Raw genomic sequence first — 21302 nt, 5'->3', positions numbered from 1 at the left:
GATGGAAAGCCAGACTAAAAAAGCAAGGAAGGAATTTATTGCTCCATGAAATTTTATAGTCCCGGGATAACGCTGGTTTCCATCACTGCTTGATTAAGAACTCAGACAATGTTAGAACCCAGTTACTCACTATCTCTCAACTCTGTTCTTTGTTTGACTTACTGTCAAAACTAACTTCCCTTCCTGTTTGTAAGATGATTCCCTGCTTATATCTAACAGTTTTGAACTTGAAATCCTATCAAAAAGAACACCCACCTTGATGCAAGGAGTTCTAGCACAAAGACCACTGCCACATGGCTAGCTCTACTAAGAGTTATTACATTCTCAGGCCAACCTCTGTGGCCTAGGGAAGGACATAAAACATTTGGCTTAACTCACATACCCATACCTGAATTAGGGGTGCAGTCAACCCTATTCACATTGTGTCACACCCAGCTCACACAATGAGTAGGGGTAGAGACAGGTTTCCCTAGTGGGCATATGCATGCTATGTGGGAAAAATCAGAGTCCACAGAAAACTTTAGGTCCTTTTGCAGTCTCAAAATTTCTTCAACTGAGTGAATTCTCTTTTGATTATGGTAAACTAAATGCAAATTATGAATAAAATGTCCCAAAAGAGTTATCAACACTGAAATAATCAGAAGGACTAACAATAGGATCTTGTTATCCATAGGTGATGAGAAAAATAACTTAGTTTTGAATCACTTTAGTTATTATTTGAATTATAGAGCAACAGGCCCTCTCTGTTTTTCTGTAAAAAAATAAAGTCTAACTGAAATACAGAACTGAAAATTTTATAAAGCTGTTTACCCATATTTTACTAGAGTGTCACTTCCATTTTTTTTTTTTGTTTTGTTTTCTTTTCATGTTAAACCATGGGTCTTTACCGTTATCATGTACTAGTTTGAAAGCAGATTTCATCCACAGGAAAACTGCCATTTGAAATAATTGTACTGATGGATAAATTCAGAAATTCTGAATAGAAATATTAGCAAAAAAAAAAAAAAAAACAAAACAAAACCTAACTTACTTAAAAGAACACAGGACCAAGGAAAATAGAACTATGAGGGAAACTGATTGCTTATCTGCATATAACTTAGAATTAACTCATTAAACAAGTATTTATGAGGGGTGGTGCCAAGATCATGGAATAGAGACTCACAGCTCACCTTCTCCCACTAATACAACAAGAATTACATCTATAAACCCACTCAGTCACACAGAACACCTACCAAACTCTGGCAGAGTGTTTTTCACTTTGAAATACAAAATCGATAATGGGACTGGTTCTGCAGGGAGGGAGCAATAAAGGAAGAAAGACACTCCCACTCTGGGACACCCCCTTTCCAGCCAGGAGGTCAGCGGGGACAGAAGCGGAGCTTCCAAGGCTCAGAGGAGAAAGTGGCAGCCACCTTGAAGACAGAACTAAGGGAAACTGGCCCAGAGGGTCCCTGCGATCCTCAGCCCTAAGACACAAGCCAGCAGGAAGAAGCTGCGACTGATTGCTGGATACCAGCGAGGAGCCAGGCAGAGGGCAGTAGCCCACTGCACAGAGGCAGGCTCAGGGGACTGGAGTGTGGTGTGCGCTCTGGTTGGGGGTGTGTGTGGAACAGAACATCCTGGGACCCCCATAAAAAGCACCATTGTTGGGGTGGGGAGGAATGCATGCAACACAGCCACTGCTATAGATGCTGTCTCTGTGGGCTCCATTGTTGGTGTGTTCTCCAAGAAGAGAGGTGGGGCCTGGTCACAGCCATCATTGCTGCACAGAGGCAGGGCTGAAAGCTGAATCCATACCAAGCAGCCCTGCAGCTTCACAGGCAGAGAAGGTAAATTTGCTACAGCCCCAGGCAGAGAAGGTAAATTTGCTCTCTCTGAACTCTTCGCGGACCCGCACCTCTGGGATGAACAGGCAGTGAGCAGAATTCTGACTCAGTGGGAGCGAGTACAGGTATTTACAACAAGCTGCCCTGGACCATAGGTGGAGGCGGGGCTGGGGTCTGTGCTGACCCTGTGGTACACCAGATTCAGGTTTGTGACTGCACGCTTGCTATGGTGGGTTCTAGCACCTGACATTGGTGGATCTTCACTGGTGGTTCCTCGGGCTCAGAACCTGGGGACACTAGAGCAGGTAGCCAACATTCCTGCAGCTAAGGCAGTGTCAACAGAGTACTCTGTAAGCCTGCAGGACATCTCCTGCCTATTCTTCCCAACTGAAGCACTCCAACCCTGCCTACTACACGCCACAGCTCAGAAACAGGACTAGGAGAAATCCATACAGCCAGAGAAATGTAAGTAAAATGAAGAAGGAGAACCACTCCCAATTAAAAGAACAAGAGAAATCCCCTGAAAGAACAATCAATGAAATAGACTTCAATAGTCTACTAGATCATGACTTCAAAAAAGGGAATGATCAATGCAGTAAAGTAGCTACAAGAGAACATCAATAGAGACAAAATATTTCAAAAAGGAAATCGAAACTATAAAGAAGAGCTGATTAAAAACAGAAAACTCAATTGCTGAGAGAAGAGCTGAACTACAGGCAGTCAAAAGCAGACTAGATAATGCAGAGGAACAAATAAGTGACCTAGAAGACAGGATAATAGAAGTCACCCAATCAGAACAGCAGATAGAAAAGCAAATAAAAACCAGTGAATGCAATATAAGGGACCTATGGGATAATATAAAGCATGCTAACCTATACACAGTAGGGGTCCCAGAAGAAGAAAAGGGGGATTGAAAAGGTATTTGGAAGAAACCACGACTGAAAACTTTCCAAACCTAAAGAAGGAAACAGACATCCAAGTAAAGGAGGCACAGAGAGTCCGAAGTAAGAAGAACCGAAATAGACCTACACCAAGACATATTATAATTAAGATGGCCAAAGTTGAAGAAAGGATTCTAATGGCAGTGAGAGAAAAACAAGAGAGTTAGTCACAAGGGAACCCCCATAAGGCTTTCAGCTGATTTCTCTACACAAACACTGCTGGCCAGAAGGGAGTGGCAAGATACATTCCAAGTCTTGAATGAGAAAAACATGCAACCTAGGATACTCTATCTGGCCAGACTATCCTTTAGAGTAGAAGGAGAGATCAAGAATTTCACAGACAAGCAAAAACTAAAAGAATCAGCAATACTAAATGTATACTAAAAAGAAATACTGAAAGGTCTACTCTAAATAGAAAAGAAACAGGAAGCTATAGAAATGAGCAAACCATAATTGGAAATACAGTAACTGCAGTGAATTGCAAGAGAATAAGCATGAAGATGTAAAAAATAAATAAAAATAAAGAATATCAAAATCATAAAAGGTGGGAGAGGGGAGCAAAAAAATAGAGATTTTTTTTTCCTCTCTTTTTTTTTCTCCTTCTTTTTCTTTTTCCTTTGTTCTTTTCAGGATGCGTTTGAGCCTACATGACTATCAGTCTAAACCAAACAGTTATAGTAAGTGGTTAACATATCTGAAAAGCAGGGTAGCCACAAATCAAAAGCATACAATAGAGTCACAAAAACCAAAAAGAAACCTAGCTAATACAAAAAAAAAATTGTCAAACCACAAAAAGAAAAACAAAAAGGAAAAGAAGGTAACAAAAAGAAATACCAAATCAACTGGAAAACAAAGTTCAAAATGGCAATAAACACCCATCTATCAATAAATACTATAAATATCAATGGGCTAAATGCTCCAATCAAAAGACATAGAGTAGCAGATTGGATAATAAAACAAAAGCCTGTAATATGCTGCCTACAAGTGACCCACTTTAGAGTGAAGGACATACACAGGCTGAAAGTGAGAGGATGGAAAAAGATATTCCATGTAAATGGAAATGACAAGCAAACGGAAGTATTAAAACTCATACCAGACAAAATAGACTTTAGAACAAAGGCCATAATGAGAGATAAAGAAGGACACTATATAATGATCAAAGGAGTAATACAAGATGAAGATATTACACTCATTAACATACATGCACCCAATACAGGAGCACCAAATATATAAAACAAATACTAATAGACATAAAGGGAGAAATTGATGAGAATACAATCACAGTAGGAGATTATAACACTCCACCAACATCATTGGGCAGGTCTTCCAGAGAGAATCAATAAGGCAGTGGAGATACTAAATGACACAACAGAACAGTTGGACTTGCTTGATAATTTAGGACACTATAAATACTCAAAAAACAGAATATACCTTATTTTCAAGTGCTCATGGAACATTTTCTAGGAGACCACATACTCAGGCACAAAAGAAGCCTCAACAAATTTAAGAGGACAGAAATTATTCCAGGCATCTTCTCTGACCACAATGGCATGAAACTAGAAATCAACCACAGAAAAACAAATGAGAAAAAAAGGACAGCATGGAGGCTAAACAACATGCTACTAAAAAACCAATGAGTCAATGATGAAATGAAGGAAAAAGTTGAACAATGAAAACACAAACACACAAAATCTATGGGATGCAGCAAAAGCTGTCCTAAGATGGAAGTTCACAGCAATACAGGCCTTCCTCAAAAAAGAATGGGCTCAAATAAACAACCTAACCTACCACCTAAAAGAATTAGAAAAAGAAGAACAAACATACCTTAAGTCATCAGAAGGAAAGAAATAATAAAGATCAGGGAGGAAATAAATAAAATAGACATTTAAAAGATAATGGAAAAAATCAATCAAATCAAGCTGGTTTTTTGAAAGAGTGAACAAAATTGATAAACTTCAAGCCAGGCTCATCAAGAAGAGAGAGCACACAGATAAAGTAAGAAGTGAAAATGAGATTACAACACACACCACCGAAATACAAAAAAGCGTAAGAGAATACTATCAACAACTATATGGCATTTGACAATTTAGAAGAAATGGACCAGTTTCTAGAAACATACAGTCCACCAAAACTGAATCAAGAAGAAATAGATCATTTCAACAGATCAATCACTAGAAGTGAAATAGAATCAGCAATAAAAAGCCTCCTTGCAAATAAAAGTCCAGGACCAGATGGCTTCACTGGGGAATTCTATCAAACATACAAAGAAGAGCTCATACTGATCCTTCTCAAACTCTTCCAAAAGATTGATGAGGAGGGAATACTCCCAAACTTATTCTATGAAGCCACCATCACTCTAATACCAAAGGCAAACAAAGACACTACCAAAAAAGAAAGCTATAGGCCAATATTATTGATCAACATAGATGCAAAAATCCTCAACAAAACATTAGCAAATAGAATCCACCAACACATTAAAAAACGATCATACACCATGATCATATTCCCTTCATCCCAGGGCCAAAAGGATGGTTCAACGTATGAAAATCAATCAATTTTGATACACCACATCAACAAGAGAAAGGATAAAAATCATATGATCATCTCAATAGATGCAGAAAAAAGCATTACATAAAATTCAACCCCCATTCATGAAAAAACAAAAACAAAAACAAAACTCTTAACTGGGTATAGAAGGAACATATCTCAACATAATAAAAGCTATTTATGACAAACCTACAGCCAGCATAATACTCAGTGGTGAAAAACTCAAAAGGTTCCCACTAAAACCTGGAACAAGACAAGACTGCCCACTATCACCACTCCTATTCAACATAGTCTTGGAAGTCCTAGCCACAGCAATCAGGCAAGAGAGAGAAATAAAAGGGATCCAAATTGGAAAAGAAGAGGTAAAAGTGTCACTATATGCAGATGACATGATACTATATATAGAAAACCCTAAAAGGTCCACACAAAAACTACTAGAAATAATCAAAGAATTCAGCAAGATAGCAGGATACAAAATTAACATACAGAAATCAGTAGCATTTCTTTACACTAACAATGAAATATCATAAAAGGAAAGTAAAGAACGCTCTTTTAAAGTTGCATCAAAAAAAATAAAATACTTTGGAATAAATCTGACCAACGAAGTGAAAGACATATGCGGAGAACTATAAAACACTGACTAAGGAAATCAATGGTGACTTAAAGAAATGGAAAGACATCCCATGATCTTGGATTGCAAGAATTAGTATTGTTAAAATGGCCATATTACCCAAAGGAATCTACAAATTTAATGTGATCCCTGTCAAATTGCCCAGGATATTTTCACAGAACTAGAACAAATAATCCTAAAATGTATATGGAATCACAAAAGACCCAGAATTGCCAAAGCACTACTAAAGAAAAAGAATGAAGCTGGAGGAATAACCCTCTCAGACTTCAGAAAATACTACACAGCTACAGTAATCAAAACAGTGTGGTACTGGTACAAATACAGACATATGGATCAATGCAACAGAACAGAAAGCCCAGAAATAAACCCACAAACTTTTGGTCAATTAATCTTTGACGAATGAGGCAAGAATATACAATGGAGAAAAGACAATCTCTTTAGCAAATGGTGTTGGGAAAACTGGACAGCTGCATGTAAGTGAGTGGAGTTAGAATACTCCCTCACATCTTACACAAAAATTAACTCAAAATTGCTTAAAGACCTAAACATAAGACAAGACACTATAAGCCTCTTAGAAGAAAACAGGCAAAATGTTATCTGACGTAAATCTCAGCAATGTTCTCCTAGGGCAGTCTACACAGGCAATAGAAATAAGAGCAAAAATAAACAGCTGGGACCTAATTAAACTTACAACCTTTTGCACAGTAAAGGAAACCATATGCAAAACAAAGAGACAACCTATGGAATGGGAAAAAGTATTTGCAAAAGATGAGACTGACAAGGGCTTCATTTCCAGAATATATAAACAACTGATATAACTTAAAAAATCTAATCCAAAAATGGGCAGAAGAACTAAACAAGCAATTCTCCAGTGAAAACATATAAATGGCCAATAGGCACATGAAAAAATGCTTAATATTGCTAATTATCAGAGAAAAGCAAATCAAAACTACAAAGACATATCACCTCCCACCAGTCAGAATGGCCATCATTCGAAAGTCCACAAACGACAAATGCTGGAGAGGCTGTGGAGAAAAGGGAACCCTCCTACACTGTTGGTGGGAATGAAGTTTGGTGCAGCCATTGTGGAAAATGGTATGGAGATTCCTCAAAAGACTAAAAATAGACTTACTATATGATCCAGCAGTCCCACTCCTGGGCATGTATCAGAGGGAACATTAATTCAAAAAGACACCTGCACCCCAATGTTCATAGCAGCAGTATTTACAACAACCAAGTATGTCCAGCCTAAATGTCCATCAACAGATGACTGGATAAAGAAGAGGTGGTATATTTATGCAATGGAATACTACTTAGCCATAAAAATTAATAAAATAATGCCATTTGCAACAACATGGATGGACCTGGAGAATGTCATTGTAAGTGAAGTAATAAGCCAGAAAGAAAAATACCATATGATATCACTTATATGTCGAATCTAAAAAAGAAAAAGTTATTTACAAAACAGAAACTGGCTGACATACACAGAAAACAAATTTATGGTTATCAGGGTGGAAAGGACTCAATTGGGAATTCGAGATTTGCAGATACTACTGTTTATAAAATAGATAAACAAGTTCATGCTGTATAGCACAGAGAACTACATTCAACATCTTGTAGTAACTTATGGTGAAAAAGAATATGAAAATGAATATATGTAGTTCATGTATGACAGAAGCATTGTGCTGTACACCAAAAATTGAACATTGTAAACTGACTATACTTCAATAAAAATACATATATACAAAAAAATAAAAAAGGCAAAAAAATTCTTTAAAAAACAAGTATTTATTCAGCAATTTGATGTATTCTATATTACTTCATCATCTGAAACTTCGTAATATATATTAAGTATCCCCAACTTATAATTATTTTTTTGGAACAGATTTTGTTCTTTTATGATAGCAGATTTATTTATCATAATTTTCTAAAAAATGAATACATCTTTATACATAGATGATACAATATCAAAACCAATTAATTAAAATACATCTGAGACTGAGTTTACTGCAAGCTAGCAGTAATGCACTGACAGCCTCTTTCAGAGACTCCCTTATTTGAACGAGCTATTGTTAAATCCCAGAAAATCATTTCTTCCAAGAATTGTATTTTTCTATAGCACCAACATACATTATTAGCATCTATTAAAAAATAATGTGACCACATCACAAAGCTGGTCACAATTGATGAAGTCAGAGAGATTTAGTTAATATGAAATATTTGTATTTACTTGCTCTAAAGTATTTCTCTCCATAACTTGGCAAAAATCTTCCATTACTCTTTGAGTCTCAGTGGGTATTTAATATTTCTACTTAAAAATTTTAAATGGACTCATGTTTATGTTGCAATCCCTCTATCAGAGAAAGATGCAGTCTGATGCAGAAGTGTGTATCATAAATCCATGAAGCATCACACCATGTTTTAAAAATATTCAAAGGCGTATGATTCCATTCAAGCATACTGAGTCCTGCAAGATACGCTGAAGAAGTACAGTTCAATTACTGAAAACATACTGAGTGCCTAGCAGGTGAGAATTGCCAAGATAGGCACGGAAAGTCTGCAGAAGTGAAGAAGACATAGGTAGAGATTATCTTTAGAAAGTCATGGCATCTATTAAATGATGAAATAAGAAAAGGGCTAGAAGGATGAGCCCCTGGAGGTAACTGCGCAACTCGTATACCTGCATATAAGTGTCCTGCTAGAGAGCGAGTGACGGCTGAAATAGGGCCCAAGCTCCACTTGCTAAACCGTATGTGTGAATGTGGCGCTGTGCCCCGTAGAAACAGACAATGTTTACAACTGACCAAAGGCAATGATATATTCATGAAACCATGCATTCTCAGAGTTATGTCCACCTGCACTGGCTTTTCTTCTAATTCATACAGAGGCACTTATATAAATTAGAATTTAAGCTCCAGGAGGACAGAAGTCTTTCTCTTATTAAACAATATATTTCAATCACCTGGAACAGCATTGGCACATAATAAACACTGCATAAGTACTTGTTCAATGATGCTAATTAGAATAGTGGCATTTCTGGGGAGACTATCAATTTGGGGGTTCAGAATTTAAAATTTTTCTCTTAGACAAATTTTTATTTCCTTTATTATTATCTTCAACTTCCATCCATCAGTCCCCTACAAGAGCTTTAAATGATGGGTTGAGAGAGTTCATAGTGAACAATGAGGAAAGTGCATTGTTCATATAAAAATCAGTTCCAAAATACTGACGAGTAATTTTGAAATACTAAAAATCTACAGAGCCATATTCAGTGAATTCTTAAGGAGGTCTCCCTAGCAGTAGTGACTAAGCAGTAAGGGGATCCTAGAAAGAGAATAAAATGGGAGCACTGTACTTAAAGTAGACTTTATCAGTGGGAATTGAAAGAGGCTAAAATTGACCTCCTAAATCCCTTTCCTGGTTGGCCTTCCTTGATGTGACAGAACAGAAGGCAGGAATTACGGTGGAAAAGCTTTGAGACACATTTTCCAGGTTTCTCTCTTTTTTTCCTAACATTAACTTGGTGTGTGAAAAACAGAGCCACCTATGAATCAAAGCACTGCTTTTTGAGTAAACATTTTGCATTTGTTCTTTTGGCAAAATGGATTTTTGTTAAATATCTGACAAAATCATCCTCTAAACTGTGTTCATATGAAAAAGATATCTCAAGTGGGAAATGTTGGCATATGGCAATTCTACAGACTGTGTTTGAAAATAGTTGTTAAATAAATAAACTGGTTATTTTATTCGCAATTGTTAACCTGTGTTCTAGGAGCACATGATTCGAGAGGATGCCAAGGGTCTGACGCCGAGACAGTGTACTATAATGGAGGTGGTCCTGGCTACCATCAAGGTAAGGTTCTAGTGGCCCTGGCTGTGTACTCAGAGTTGCCTGTGCACCCTCAGAGAGAGGTGCCCCAGGGCCCCCTCTGTAGGGCTGCACCGTCCGCAGACACAGGACACAGTTGTATATACACGATCCGGGAGCTTGTCAGATTTAGCCCATACTCTGTTCTTGTTACATCCACATTACTCTGCCCTTACAGCTGCTCCCTTTGTTGACCTCTAGCAAATGTGTATGAAACCTATGTAGTAATACGTGTTTTCAAAGAAAGACATGTACCCCCAAATCCCAGTTAAACAAATGCTTCAGGGGAATCTAGGGTTAATACAATTTCTTTTTTTGTTTTCTATGCTTGTTGAAATGGTTTCAGAAAGATCAATTTTCTCTTCTGTCTTAGTAAGGACAATAATTTAGTTTTCTGCCAAAAACACAAAGGCATCGTGTGGTGTGCATCAGGTTTTCATAGCCAAAGGTTGAGCAGAAGTTATTATGGTGTGGGCTACATCTAGGTAGATCTCAAAAGGTAACCTAGGAAGTTCTTTATTTTCATATAATTCCATATAGACTTATATCCATACATTTCACATTTATATTTGCATTTACTGAAGAGTAAAAAATGAAGGTATTTTCTAAATTTGAACCGTGTCCAGTGTCTCAACACTTCACTGGGGGAAGCATCTATCATCAAGGATGTATCAACAGTGTAGCAGAGAACTGGGAGCCACCACAAGCCATTTTCACAGCACAGAATAATTTCACTGGATAGAAACAGACATTAAAATGCTATTCATTAAAACAAGTTCTATTGAATAACAATTGGACACAGAACTGTTACCTTATGACTTTAGTTTAGCAGTTTCAGCATTCAATAAGAGACCATCTTCTGCTGCTTCAGTGTCAAAAACTGTAAAACGAATGCTGTGAGGTAAAAATTTTGTGACACCTGGTAGAAAGTGGAGAGTGAATTTGGGCAGTGAGATGACCACGGTGGAATTTCTCAAGATGCAGCAAGTGTATTGGCTGGAAGTATGACATTTTTGCAGAATCATTTTGAGGTTAAAAAAATGGAAACAATAAAAATTGGGAAAAATACAAAACCTGTTCTTTTAAAAAATACTTTCAAAAATATGAATAAAAAATGGTTCACTTTTGGAGTTGTAGAAGCACGAATGGCTACAAATAGGGAAATGTTAGTAGAAAACTAAACTCTGAGGCACACCAGTGAAGAGTCAATAAAGTAAGACTTTTAGAATTGGAATTCAGTCCTTCTTAGATTTTATTAGGTCAATACATGACTCTAAGAGAGGAAGAAAAATGTGTTCTGTGAAAATAGCGTCCGTCAAGGTACTGACAGACCTGGCTCCTGTCCCCAACCCTAGCACTTCCCTAATTGTTCTTGGTGAGGACAGCGGGCCACCACCTGCAAGCCGACTTCTGCCCAGACACCGGGGGCAGTCCTGATCCCCCAGCAAATCCCCCTGATCTACGTCCTGACAGCTCAACTGCCCCATCTTTCTGTCCAGGCCCTCTGTGATGGTATTTCAGTTCCACCTCAGGCACCAGACGCTTGTCTGGTTCTTTAGGAAAAACTTCTGGCTGGTGTCCAAGATCCAGTAAACGGATCCATGTTATTATCTTCTTCTCCAGGACTGGAGACTGACCCTGGTCCTCCTGACCCTCAGAGCCTCAGGTCAGGTCTTTGGCCTCCCTATTCCCCAGCTTATGTGATACCAACTTTTTTTCTGGGGTCTCTATGCTACAACAGCTGTTTCTGCTCTGAGACCCTTTTAACCCCGTCATCCGCCCATCTGTCACGGGACACCTGATAACTCCTTTCAGTGTCCCTGTCATTAGTTTGCCAAAGATGAGACTCCCTTTTATTTTGTCTGATTTCTGAGACTTGCCTTGACTATCCCACAAGGTGCTAATTCTGATGCTGACGGCAAAGGAATTCAGGAGAAAGGGGAATACTACATAAGAGAATTGTACCCCCAAGAGCTAGCAATTCAAGGTCTGCTTGGAGCTCAGCAAAGAGAATCCTGTAACTGTAGTCATTTAAATACTTCATTGGAAAGGTATTCATATCCAGAAGCAGATGCTACCCAGGCTGATTCCCAAAAGCTGCCAAAGACATGATCCTTAATTCCTTGTTAGCTCAATTTAAGCAAATAAGCTGGAATTGAGAAAGTGAGAACTGAAGGAAGACAATGCTGTGGTGTTTTCAGACTACAGACTGGAAATAATGTGCCTTCTTTCAATCATATTTTATACACGTCCATCATCTCACTTATAATCCTTATAAACATCCTATTCTGGGTGTTAGGTAGATCAAGAGTGATCATTCACATTTTATAGATGAAAAAATGGAGGCTAAGAGTGCGTAAGTTGTTGGTCTAAGACCTCAGAGCTGCCTGTAATTGGCCGAGCTGAGAAAAAATTCCCAACTCTAAAATCAGCTTCCTTGCTTCTATGTCCCATTATTTCACTAAATGTTAACAAGGTGTGGGAAAATGTAGCAAGCCCAAATGAGTAATATTTCTTCAGAGAGATTAGTTCTTTCTAAATTGCAATACCATATTTCAAGTTATTTAGATTATTTTCTAATTATTGAAAATAGTATGAACTCCTTCAACCTCTACACAAGTCCTAGGGAAAATATTAACTTTCTTAAATACTAAAATTTTAATTGGGTTGGATTATTTTGTCATACCAGTCACATGCAGTTTCAATCAGAAGTCAAAAGGACAGAACACGGCACAAGTAATCACAGTTACAATGATCTGCTGCAGTTAGCAGGGTGGGCTTGGAGGCATTATCTGCCAACGCACAGTCAAATCAACAGTATTTGAAAATAAAAGTCGAAAGGCAACAGCTTTCACAGTGAAGCAGAAAGCCAGTGAAAATCAGTATGTGCAAGCTGCTATGGAGGCTGATGGAGAAACACAGGACCTCCATCTAAAATAAAATTTAAAAAAAGTAAATTAAAAAACCTAATTACCCCCTCAAGGGGGAAAAAAAAACTTTCAAGGTGTCCTAGTTGAACTTTCGAGTCTCAGACCCGTATCTCAGGAAAACTCCAGACTGCCATCAGATTCCCTGGAATGGGGGTTTCTTTCAAAGAGAAACAGAAGACCTTACCTAATAGCACGTACTCTTGACTGGAGCATGAATCCTAAGACCTCAGGAACTTTCTAAATCTTGATTGACCAAACTTCAAGTTATTTTCTGATGAAGTTTGAAAAACTCAGGGGGAAAAAAATGCTGCCGGTGTTATTTTCCCCAGCCTAACAAATGCCCCAGAATGCGTGTTCCGTGACCTATACGTGGCACTCTGAAGTGTACGTGGCAAATTTTTGTTATCATTCAGGGAAACAGAGGTTTCTTGAAAAATAAGAAACTCATGGAGATCAGGGCCGTCTAGAAATCTGCACTTCTTGGAATAAAGGGGAGAATTTGGACTAAGAGTATCTATTCAAGTAGAGCTTTGAAAACTCCTAGATAACACCATTTCTGATGCTCAGGATTCCAGACAAATAACAGGACATGTGACGTTATGCCTCTGAGGCTCTTACACTGACTGAGGTCCTACTCCTTCCTGGTGTCTGTTATTCAAGGGGCAACTTTGTTAACAAAGTGCTTCTTAGCATGTTTTCTTTCATCACTGTAAGTATAGTTTTCACAGTATGTAGAAGTCAGCTGCTCATGGGAAGAACAAAGTAATGTACCTAGTTTAGAGTATTCCATTTCAAAAAGCACTATTTGAAAGCTTACTGGATGCAGAAAATCCAACGAGCAGTAAGGAGGTGGCTGGAGAGAAGAGGTCCTGCCCTTGGCTTATGAACAGAAACATCTACAATTTGTGAAATAAAAGAGCTGGAGACAAAGTGTGCTGGGGAGTGCAGACGGGGAGAAATTCTCCGGGAATGTCTTGGGGAAAACTTCCTGCAGAAGGACGTTCGGGGATTTAAAGAATGAATTGGGAAAAGCTAGAGGGAAAATCATCACAGACTTTAGAGAAAAGAAATGTGAGAAGGTATAGGTCAGCCCGAAAACACCAACCAGTCTAGTGTAGAAGGATATCGTAACTGGTGAGAATTTAAGGGAATAAAAGAGGAACATGGAATTGGAGCCCAAATGCTGAGGCTTAAACACCAGGAATCTGAACTTTAGTTTATTGGCAAAAGGGAGGGAGTAGCATGTTCTGATCTGATGCCTAAAAGAGGACTCCATTTGACTTAGAAAATGATTTCTAAAATAACTGTCACATAATTTTCAAAAAATAACCCTCAGTTGTTAAAGGCAGGTTATGATTATATCTAAGTTGGCAAAATGAATTGTCTGCATGAATTTTCCAAAAATATGATACAGGTTTTGGAAGGAAAAAGAGTGATGATGGGAAATCGCTACGAAAATAGTATCTGTAACCAAAAAAGTCAACTCTTCCTGTGAACTTGTAAAGAAACATTAGCATGTTTCCATCATTCAGTAAAAATAGATTGTAAAACATCTTCAGATATATGACAAACATGAGGAACTAGAAGAATGAGAGAGTTTTTATTGGGAATAGAAAAGGAATGGCTTGCTAAGCACACAGACAGTATTTATCCTGATTTTTTATTTAGTGGTCCTGTTTTTTTCTTACAAATCACAGTAAGGTCTGAAATGCTTTAATTTTTATTTTTTGCACTTCATGAAGAATACAAAAAAGAAAGAAAAAAGTCTATTTTTTTCAAGATTAAAGAAAATACCCCATACATAGCTCTTTCCAACCCTCACTTAGAGGTAACAGTCATGCCTCTCACCACTTACCCTTATATTAGTGAAGCAGTGAATTACTGCAGAGGGTTGGAAGCTTTTACAAACGTCAGAAGATGGATATAAAAATAAATGTAAATAAAATATTGAAACTACACGGGGAATACCACTGGCAGTTAGAGTATCAGAATAGTAGGTGATTAAGAGAGACTGGAGTATACAGATTCCTGTCCTCTCCTATGGGAATAATCCTAGGACTTCAGGGATTATTTTCAAAAAATTAAATGAGTCATCACATATAAAACAATTAAAACAGTTCCCATCCTATAGAAAGCTCTTCATGAGCATAACATTCATGCTGCCTGAGGGTTGGTTTATTTTGAAGGAGCCTCTTTCTGCTGTTAAACTCCAGATCCCACATATTCTATGACAGCTACTTTTTTCTGTTCCTCCTTCCCTAAGAAATCACTCATTCTCCCTCAATGAAGCTAAGGATTCAGTCTGACTCGTTGCCCTCAGCAACAGTCCACTTTGTTAAGGCTTTGCCCTCTGTCCCTGAGGTTTCCTGTGCACAGTGTCTTCACACCACACAGGCACAAATCCCTTAAGGTTTTCGGTGCTTTCTGAGCCTGGGAAGCAGTACTGTTCCTTTTCTCAAGGAGTTTCTAATCTAGATTAAAAGATGGGGAAAGCACATTAAAAATTAATAATCTGTGTTAACTTCTAAGAAAACAGTCAGATACAGAATAGGGTGATACAAATGCTACCTGGCGGTGGAGGGTGAGCGCTGGGCACAGGTTACAGTGGTAAGGACTTAGAGCAGTGAACAGCTACTATGAACTCAAGAAATCAGGGAAAGCCGAAAGAGTGGCCTTGAAAAACAGATGGGAATTCACAGGCTGGACAGGAATGACAATCATTTTCTTTGGAATAAGATTCATTACTTGAACATAATCAGGGAGAAAGGATTTGACCATGGAAAGGCACAAGACCCCGAAGGCTGGGAGTCAGTGACTGCTCCACTCTACGGACCAGACTGTATTTAACTGGAAATTTGTGTAGTAAAGTGGTGTAAAATTGAGGTTACAGGAAATGTTTGGGTTGAAAGTTGATGATTTTGAAAATATATAGCATATTAAAAGTGCCATGGCATTCTTACAGGAAATGTGCAAAACTGGAGATTGAATAGTTCAAGGCTGTAGACACAGATCAGTTACAGTTACTTCACACATCACCAAGGACTAGCCAAGGGAGTGGCCTTGGAGTGGGGAGTGAAAGATGGATCTGGGTGATGAAAGAAAAGGAGTCACTGAAACTTGACAACTCAACTTGGGGCAAGAGTGACGGAGGATCCTGGGGTGAATCAGTGTTTCAGCCAAGTGGCTGGAAAGCATGGTTCCACTGAGAAAATCGGTAAATCGGGCAGGAAGGCCATTTTCCTATTGCCACGTTGGAGTTAGATATAGTGACAGGAACATGGAAATAAGTATCTAGTCAACCGCTGGAGACGGGCTGGTGCTCAGGAAACAAAGCAGGCATGGAGTTTGGGGAGTTAGTCTCACCGTAATGTATACCTGCTTACAAGTAGAAAGAACTCTACAGTGCACAGAGCTCTTCCAGACAGAGTAATTAATTTCATCTTTACAGCACCAGTCAGGCAAGGTAAAGAATTCTGCTCCATTTCTACAAATGAAAGAACCACTAACTCTGTAAAGTTAAAAAATCTATGCAAAAATCAGTGCTTAAAGGAAAGATGAAGAATTATATGTCTAGCACATTTTAAAGTAAAGAGCAGGTCACAGTGGGAAAGGGGATTCTAAAATCTCAAAATTGCAGAAACAGATCCCAACATGTCCCCTTTCCCTGCACACATAGAGGATGCAGCCTACAGTGCTGCTGGCCCGTGGGCAACTGGCCACCACTTAGTAATGGCCAGTAATGGGACCTCACTAACTCCTAAGTGCCAGCTTCCATGTTTAAGACGCACTTACTATTAGAAAGATTGTATTTATATCAAGTCAACATCTGCTTCCCTGGTACTTCTACTTATTCACTGATTCTTCCATCCATTGAAACTACTAGAAAATAATTCTATTTCCTTTTCTGTGTGATAGCCTTTCAGACATTACAGAAAAGAATCATACTGCCCCAAGTTACCTGCAGCTGTTTATTGAATAACATGCCTTCTAGACCTTACAGAATTCTGTCATCTACCTCTGGATGCCTTCCATCTCTTCCACATTTCTTACAAATGATGAAGCCTAGAAATAATTTGGGAATGGCCCTAATATCCCAGATACTTTCTAATCAGCAGAGAATGTTGCTACTCTGTCACCCCCTTTGTCTTGACCTGTCTGTGCCTATTAATATATGATCAGATTTCATTTGATAGCTGCCCCATCACTTAATAAATCATATTAAACTTGAGAACAAATAAAGCTGAATGGCTTTTAAAATCTTACCAATGTTAAGCCAAGTCACCCCCATTATGTACTTTGCAGTAAACATATTATCATGAATACAGGCCTTTTCCATGGAAAAGTATCAGGCCCGAGCAGAGCCCGGGTAGACAGACTCACCCAGCTGACTTTCTTATCCTTCACAGCACTAAACCACCAACTTCTCCACGGTTCTCTGATTGAAAATTCCTTTCTGAATGTGGAGGAAATGACCTGTCCTTGTTATTCTGCCAGTTATTTTCTGCTAATTCATACTAGTCTAAGTACAACATTGGAACAGATCAAACTAGAGGTGTTTGGATTATGCTACAGATTATAGAAGAACAGTAAGAAACTGAGTCCAGTTTTTCTGTTTAGAACCAATGGCAAAAAAAAAACCCTTTTTACATGCATACATCTGGAAACAGCCAGAGGGCTTTAACACTTCAGAATTCATCAATTACCCTCTAGCACATAAGCTCCCCCACAAAATGCTTACTATAATGAATGGAGACCAGCTAACCTGCACTGAGCTGTGGCTAGTGGGTTTTGTTTAGCAAAGACATTCTCTCCCACACATCAGCCCCACATTTATATCCTTCAAACCCAAGCCTCAGCAAAATACAAATTCTACTCTCCTCTGCCTCCGGGGACTCTTGCAAAGAGCCAAAACTGAATGTAAGATCTCGTAACACTGAGGTGCATGGTGTATGCCACAACTGTGCCAGTGAGGTAAACAGACCCACGCTTTTTAGAGCAGTCACCCAGGTTCTGAACACTGTGTGAAAGGCCTCCACAAAGTAGCATTTTCATCAAGCTGGCATGTGCATAACCATAGAAACCATTTCCTTTGCTCTTTGAGCGAGGAGTCCATGGCATGCATTATTTATCTGTGTTCACTGAATGCGGGTTTTTATTCTTTGCATTTTGCAACTTGTTTTTTCCCCTAACATTGCTACCTTCTGTCCTGGGCTTGTCTTGCAAAATTTCCTACCATACAATTCACTCAAAAGACAAAGGGGTGGGAGGGTAGGGATAAATTAGGAGTTTGGGATTAGCAGACACAAACTACAATGTACAAAAGATATAAACAACAAGGACCAACTGTATAGCACAGGGAACCATATCCAATATCTTGTAATAACCTATAATGAAAGAGAATATATATATCTATAAGTGAATCACTATGCTGTACACCAGAAACTAACACACGTATGTCCCCATGAAAGTTAACAGATACCCTGTGTGAGAGGAGCCTTACAGCCAAATCATTTTAATAACCAGGTATGTGAATGAAAGGTTAAACAGATTTCTTTATCACAGTGGGTTTCCGAGCCCTTAATATATTAATGCGCATTGTGAATCGTTACTAAGAGAACCTTGTCATCTCCAAACTTCTCTAGGCCCTCTGCTGCCGAGAGGCAATGTGTAGCTTCCATGCAGCGTGAGTCTGGTGATGAGACTAGAGTGACAAGAGCAAAACAGTGTATTTTAAACTGTACTGAAGAAACATGTTATGAGAACTACAGCTGCAGGTATCCCCCGCTATTGGAACGGAGAGCGTCCCTATGAAACCTGTCATTAGCTGAAACAGTGTAAGGAAAAGAAGCAATTACTCTAGGGCTTATCTTGCTAAAGGATACACAAAATGAATTTGAGTGAAACCACAGATGCTCACAGACACAGTCCCAAACCACGGCAGCGTGATGCTGGGACGCGAGCATAGTTCACGGGGGAGGAGCTTGGCGGGGCGCCTCTCTCTGCCGGGGCGCAGGCTGCCTTTATAAAGGCTCACTGCAAAATCAAGGCTGAATGTGCTATTTTTGCTTTTCACCTTTATTCACAAAAGTGCCAGTCTTCTTCAGGTTTTTACACTTAGCAAAAATAGGTACTAACGTAGGGCTTTTGTCAAAGTGAAGTAGCATATAGCAAACTTTGAGAAAGTGAGGGACACCTGTTCCTCAGTTCTTCCTAAGCAGTGCTGGGACTCCCCTGCAGAGTTTCTCACGGTTACCTAGTGAGATTTTCCTCTTTCTTTAGTCCACTGTAGTGAATTATCTAGTGGCTGCTGAAGTGAAAAACGACAGTGCTAACAAACTGATGAACGCCAAAGATGTCACCTCTTTGGTGACCTGTGGAAGCCTTTACTGACTTCTTCCCCAATAGACGGTTTGCTACCTCCATTATCTGTCTGTTTTAAATCATTTTTCTTACACCTCCAACATGTTGGAGTCATTCACTGACAGATTAGTTACATTTCCTAGTTGATTATAATCTCTTTAAGAACAATCTCTGGGCTTTTGCTTCATCCTGGGTATAAGGTCTGGTTCACAACACAGATCTGGTAAGTATTTGTTAAGGAACAGAGGGAGAGAGAACATAGAGGAAGGCTGACCCCACCACTGATGCTGTTAGGGTGAGTCACGGGCTAATGGTCTCTTTCTCACACATTAGATAGTAAAAATTATGGTCATCCTTAAGAATGCTGTCACCATGCTGCTCTGTGTACATGGTTAAAGATCACTTGTTTTAAAGAGTATAACTGAGACGTTCATGCAGTTATAGAACTTCTAAAAAATGTTTAACTCATCAAGTAATGAGGGAACCAGTAAGATCCTACAGCTGGCTCAAAGGAGAATTCCAAGAACCACACATACAGATAAGCAATGTACAAAGCTGGAATAAATTTACAAATAAAAGCAAAACAGATCTGTCAGCAGAACAGTAATCAGTTGCAGCCCACCAGGAATAATTACTTTGTATTTCTATGGACAAGAGTCATTTACATTATTATCCATCTTCTGCAATTTACAGAGTTTTAAATAGCTCAGAGACAATGAAAAGCAAAGGTAACCCAGATGGGTACACTAGACAGGACACCCAGGGATCTTTTTTACCCATTTCAAAGTTTATCACAGTTTTTCCTGACCACTCCCAGTAGTCCCAAGAGACCACAAAACGTCACTGTAGCTTCTTCTTCTTCTTCCTGTATTTTACTGTTTTAATCTTCCAGCACTAATGCTCAGGTCTGATGAGACTGGAGCTTGTCTGGGAAACACTGAGACGGAGAACACCTTTCCCTCCAGAGATTCCGCCTAGTCCTGGGCCACTTTACCCCACCGCTCTTTACAGTTAGGATATGGCATTGCATCTGATGCTTCCCTGGTTCGTTACATGAACAGCCCTCCAGAGCACACCCCACCACTCACCTACGAGAAACAGTCAAGTCCAAGGGAAACCTTCCCCTCTCAGTACATCCGTAGCATATTTGTCCACTTTAAATATCAGAGCACGTTTCCTGAAGAAAGGAACTATCATACTGTTTTTCATCCACCAAGGCACCCGAAACAAAAGCATTCTGACTGCTGCATCTTCATGATTTCATTTGCTTAAGTTAAGTTTTGAAAGAGAGGAAAAGTCTTAAGCCTCAAGGATCTGGGGTCTGTAAAGCGACATTTCAGAAATACTGAGGGAACCTGCACTGGTGATGATTTGGCAATGGGCATGTGGTAATATTTCTTGTATCTACCTTATGTTGCTCATACTGTATTATTCTATCTGAGTTTCACTACTGCGGCAATAAAATTCCTCCACCAATACTTCTAAGTGCCTCTGCTTACTTTTTTTTTTTACTTTTTTTTTTTTTCTGTTTAGCAATACTTTCATGCAGGAGGAAATGGCCTGAAAAAGAATTACTTGGAGAAAAGCCCAGATCTTCAGTCTCTAAGATACGCTCTCAGTCTTTATACCCAGACTACTGATGCCCTGATAAAGAAATTCATAGACACTCAAACCTCACAGAGTAAGTAACACATTGCATGTGAGAATAGAGTCAACAGAGCACACCTAAACTTCAACATAAGAATTATTATAAAAAATAATAGTAATTTTACTAGTATAAATTAAAGCATTAATAAGAATGGAGGATTACGGTTAACAGAAAATTACCAAATTTTTAGCACTTGTGAATCATTTATAATTTCAGTAACACTGGGATATGTTTAATACTAAAACTATATGGAATGGTTGACCTTTGCTGTTCATTCTAACGTCATAAAATTTAGTAAAACCTAGTTTTGAATATCCGTAACTATGATATTCTCAATTTAGCTCAAAAGATTAATGTTTGCTGGTCTTGGTAACTTCTAAAATATGGTAATAATTCCCCAAATCCTGATTTCAAACGTAAAGTCTCCTGCTCTTGATTTTCAGGAGGGAAATCTCATTTTATGTTAATTTTATATGAGAAGAATTCTAACTTCTACTTTGAAATGGGCCCAGAGCCAAGTGTTTTATTGGAAACTCAGATCTGTTTCATGT

The 21302-nt window shown here is 38.8% G+C and overlaps 1 protein-coding gene and 1 long non-coding RNA gene across 2 annotated transcripts in view; one reads left to right on the top strand and one right to left on the bottom strand.

The window, feature by feature from the left end:
* The window catches only part of LOC116664097, a 430835-nt gene that overhangs the window by 43612 nt on the left and 365921 nt on the right, over window positions 1-21302 (bottom strand). The gene's annotated exons all lie outside the window — the stretch shown is intronic.
* Window positions 1-21302, top strand: part of UNC13C (unc-13 homolog C) — a 638789-nt gene that overhangs the window by 578135 nt on the left and 39352 nt on the right. The window contains exons 37-38 of the mRNA XM_032481154.1: window positions 9718-9798; window positions 20637-20784. Of these exons, the coding sequence (XP_032337045.1) occupies window positions 9718-9798; window positions 20637-20784 (229 nt within the window). The remainder of the gene's footprint in view (window positions 1-9717; window positions 9799-20636; window positions 20785-21302) is intronic.

This window comes from Camelus ferus, chromosome 6 (assembly GCF_009834535.1).
Source record: "Camelus ferus isolate YT-003-E chromosome 6, BCGSAC_Cfer_1.0, whole genome shotgun sequence".
In the NCBI taxonomy this organism is placed as follows: domain Eukaryota; kingdom Metazoa; phylum Chordata; class Mammalia; order Artiodactyla; family Camelidae; genus Camelus; species Camelus ferus.
This window is presented reverse-complemented; position numbering and strand designations above follow the sequence as displayed.